At 53.8% G+C, this 4,239-nt stretch overlaps 1 protein-coding gene across 1 annotated transcript; it reads right to left on the bottom strand.

The window, feature by feature from the left end:
- Nucleotides 1-273: 273 nt before the first annotated feature.
- FOXA1 (forkhead box A1) lies at nt 274-4,169 on the bottom strand. The gene is made up of 2 exons (XM_007465800.1): nt 3,965-4,169; nt 274-1,602 (listed from the first exon to the last, which is right to left on the bottom strand). The coding sequence occupies exons 1-2, from the start codon at nt 4,034-4,036 to the stop codon at nt 274-276; spliced, it is 1,401 nt and encodes a 466-aa protein (XP_007465862.1). The 5' UTR covers nt 4,037-4,169.
- Nucleotides 4,170-4,239: the final 70 nt, after the last annotated feature.

The following is a 4,239-nucleotide window of genomic DNA, read 5'->3' as shown; positions in this document are numbered from 1 at the left end:
GAAAAATGTTTGTTGGTTTGGGTTTTTTTTTTTTTTGTAATAATATACACAAAGCGTTCAGAACAACAGTAACAAAGTAACAGTCTTTTGTACTGGGGGAAAGATTGTGCACAAAAAAATAAAATAAAAATAGTTGGGATTTTACTATGCTGCTGTCGGCTTGGTATGTGTGGTTTTGTTTGCTGTTGATTTCTCTCTCTCTCTCTCTCTCTCTCTCTCTCTCTCTCCTGCTACCAGCATGGCCATGCCAGACAAACCCCCAGTCCCAGGGAGCTAAGAAGTGTTTAGAACGGGTCTGGAATACACACCTTGGTAGTAGGCTGGCTCCAGGGCTGAGGGCTCAATGGGGCTCCTCGTGGCCACCGAGGCGCTGCCGAGGGGTAGGCTGGCGGGCAATGCGGTGCCATAGGGCGAGTACTGTAGTGCTTGCTCGTATGACTTGAAGTCCAGCTTGTGCTGCTGCTCCGAGGAGGACATGAGGTTGTTGATAGAGAAAGGGTGGTTGAAGGAGTAGTGAGGGTCCCCTTTCAGGTGCAGCTGGGACTCGTGGGGTGCCAGGCCATGCGCCGGGTGGGAGGGGGGCACAGATACCAGCGCCCCAGGCCCGGAGCTGATCGGAGGTGCAGCCGAGGAGGCCGGAGTCTTCAACTCCGAGGCGCCCCCTGTCGCCGCCGCCCCGCTGTGGTCCAGAGTCTGGGGGCTGGCAGCGGGCCCGGGGGCCGGCGCGCCCTCTAGCTGGCCCGCCTTACTGTGCACGCCCCGACGAAGGGGCGAGTCGGCGCTGGGGTTGGCAGCGCTCGAAGGGTCCTTACGGCTCTCAGGGCCTCCCTTGGCGCCGCCGCCGCTCCCGCCCCCGGTGCCTGGCTGCTTCTCGCACTTGAAGCGCTTCTGGCGTCGCAAGTAACAGCCGTTCTCGAACATGTTGCCGGAGTCCGGGTGCAGCGTCCAGTAGGAACCCTTGCCCGGCTTGTCCGGGGAGCGGGCCACTTTGACAAAGCAGTCGTTGAAGGAAAGCGAGTGGCGGATGGAGTTCTGCCAGCGCTGCTGGTTCTGCCGGTAATAGGGGAAGAGGTCCATGATCCACTGGTAGATCTCGCTCAGTGTGAGCATCTTGCTGGGCGCCTGCTGGATAGCCATGGTGATGAGGGAAATATACGAGTAGGGCGGCTTGGCGTGTGGGTAGCTGCGCTTGAAAGTTTTGGCGTCTCCGCCGCCACCAGCCCGGCTGCGGCCCAAATTGGACGGCGTGTACGCCATGGGGCTCATGCACGGGTTCATGGCAGCGGCGTAGGGGCCCAGGCCGTTCATGGAGGCCGCGGGCTGCGCGCCCATGGCCCCCATGCCGCCTGGGCTCAGCGTCGTCCCCATGGCCGTCACGCCCGCCGTCATGGTATTCATGGCGCCCGCAGAGCCGCCCGGCATGCCAGCCACCGCCCCGGGGCTCAGGCCGGCGCCAAGGCCCGGGTTTGCGTAGGACATGTTGAACGAAGCCGGGGTCATGTTGCCGCTTGTGGTCATGGTGTTCATGGTCATGTAAGTGTTCATGGAATTCATGGTGCCCAGGCCCGAGTTCATGTTGCTGACCGGGACCGAGTTGTAGGCCTGGAGCGGAGACAGCGTGAAGAGGCCCCGAAGGGCGGAGTTAGTAGTGAGCGCAGGCAGCCTACCGGCCGGGGCAAATCCGAAAACAAGAGAAGAGCATTTCTGCAAAGCATAGGACTCCCCACCAGGGGCAAACCGTCGGGCGCCCTCCCCAGAACCCGCAAAGAGTTGTCTTGCACGGCAGGGGAAAAATCCTATCTCCGCAGGCATGAAAGACAAGAGCTCACAGAAAATATGTCCCCAGGAAGATGTGTAATCGCCTTACACGCCAGGCTCGGGGGCCGGCTTCTAGGGCCCCTACGTCGCCTCTATCCATGCCACGCGGTATCCCAGTTTCCACCCCAGCCCAGCCTCGGCAAAGCGCCCTTTTGGTTAAAAGGAGTTAAAACTCCGAAAACAGAATTAATCTCGGATCCTTTGCTTATTCACTCCACCTTAAGGGTACCGTGTGTATGGCGGTGCAGCCCCGCCCCCGCCCCCAGTAGGGCCACAGCGCCAGCTCGGCACACATCTCACCTAAGCCTGCCAGGCCCGGCTGACCACGTAGCGGCCTGGGCAGCGCGGGGTGGCCGTTAATTAAACTCTCCCTGATAGAGCAAATCATCTATGGCCATATGACCAAACATTTCCAAATAACTGGCTTTACCGTCTTAGCAGTTTTCACCAAATGGTGACTTTTTGTTATTATATTTAGAAGTGGTGTTTTCCATCTATTTGTAGCAATTGTAATTTTAAAAGAGAAAAAAACCTCAGAAGTTAACTTTTGGAAAAAATTAAAAATAGATCTATAATAGGAGAAGGGGTAGGGAAGGGTGCATCATAATATCAAGGCACGACATACATTCAACTTTAACATGACTTTACAGCCATTCATAAACTTGCACTAATTTCATTACCTTTTTCCAGGCCCCTAAGGCTTGAAAATTTTGGTGACACAATTTGTAGAAATAATCATATTTTTTCCACATTCTGATATTTTGCCGCTGATAATCTCAAAACCTGGCTTTTCAAACTATATACGAATAGTTTCAAATACTTTACAATTCCAAAATCAAAGTCCGCTTATTTTCTCTTAATGCTATTCTACTTTCTAATTCCCAGTTTTAACCTGTAAAGAAGCTCTTTTCACAGAGAATTTAATTGACTAGTGATTGGAGATGACTGTATCTGAATTAAACCCGAGGAAGAGTTCTGAGCTCTTTCTTAAATCATCAGTAGAGAAAACCCTTATCAATAGCAATCTGAGAATGCACTAGATATGTTAAAAAATATAGAGTACAGAAATAATAAAAACTATTTCTGTTATTTAATAAAACTAATGATATCCTTAAATTTATTTTCATCAGAAAATATGACTTTATTTGAAAACATAAAAGGTGAACAAACAGATTTAACTAGGCACACGTTCTGCTGTAGTATGCAAATAAACTCGAGGTAAGTTTGTGAATATATACATATACAAATCTAAATAAATTAATTACCACGAAAATATTTCCTGATTTTATATTTTTCTGTCCACGTCTTAAAGTATTTTTTACTTTTCTTTTCCTCTTCCCAAGATTATGCAAAGCAGTTTCAGTAAACGTTTTCAATAATGGTAAACTATTGAAGGGTAATCGCCAGCTATTTCCAGACAAATACTTTTAGTAGGTGGTGGTCCTGCCTGTACCTGGTTTTCCTCGCAATCCCTTTGTGCACATTGTAAAATAAACCACATGAACGTGCCACCAAGGGGACAATGAAGAGAAACAGGTTCTCCGCCCGCCCGGAGTGCTGGAGGAAAAGTCAGCTCGCACTAGCGCCACCCAGCGGTTCTAGAGAGGAAGGAGCACACTTCTGCCCAAACGGCTTTTGAAGTTTTACAAAATTTCGGAATCATTTCATTATCAAGACGCTCAACTTAGCGGCTGCGCGCTTTCATCAGAAGACATCTGAGAATTCAACTGCGGAAGGAAGAGGCCGCCCTGCGGGCGAATTCTGGCTTTTTCAAAGTTGCCTCAAACTCGTGCCGGCGCCCGCCCGCCAACCCGCGCTCGGGACACGGGTCCGGGCTCTGGCTCCCGCTCTCGGCAGGGAGGAGGCAAGTGCGTCTCAGAGCGCGTGTTTTCAAAGCCAGAGTTTCCTAAAACCGTCTCGCCCTCTCTGAGCGCCGATCGCCGGGATCCAGTTCCCCGGCGGGGCTGCGGATCCGGCTCCCAGGCCCGGCCCAGGCCCGGCCTGGGCTAAACCCGGTGGGTAGGCACTAGTGGCACAGAGGAGGCGCCCCCAGTCCGCCAGCACCCCCGCCCTGCCGGGGGCCCGCCTCGCCCGGCCTCCCCCAGTACGGGCTCCAGGAACCCCCCGCCTGCTGCCCGCCTCTCACCTCCTGTGTGTCGGCGTAGTAGCTGTTCCAGTCGCTGCTCTCGTGCCCTTCCATCTTCACAGCCCCTAACATCCTGGAGCCACCCTGCTCGATGCAACCATCCAGCCCTATGCGAAGCGACTGGCAGCCGCGCGGGGCGGGGGATGGGGAGCGGAGTAGCTGCAGTCAACTGAGCGCCCGCGTCGGCCCAACGCCACCCTAGCGAGGAGGAAGCCAGGCGCTGCGGGGCGCGGCGTGCGCAGCGGCGGCGGCGGCAACGGGGCGGGAGGGGGCAG

Source organism: Lipotes vexillifer, unplaced genomic scaffold (assembly GCF_000442215.2).
Source record: "Lipotes vexillifer unplaced genomic scaffold, Lipotes_vexillifer_v1.1 scaffold7, whole genome shotgun sequence".
NCBI classification, from domain to species: domain Eukaryota; kingdom Metazoa; phylum Chordata; class Mammalia; order Artiodactyla; family Lipotidae; genus Lipotes; species Lipotes vexillifer.
Note: the sequence above shows the minus strand (reverse complement) of the source record. Positions and strands in the feature narration are given on the sequence as shown.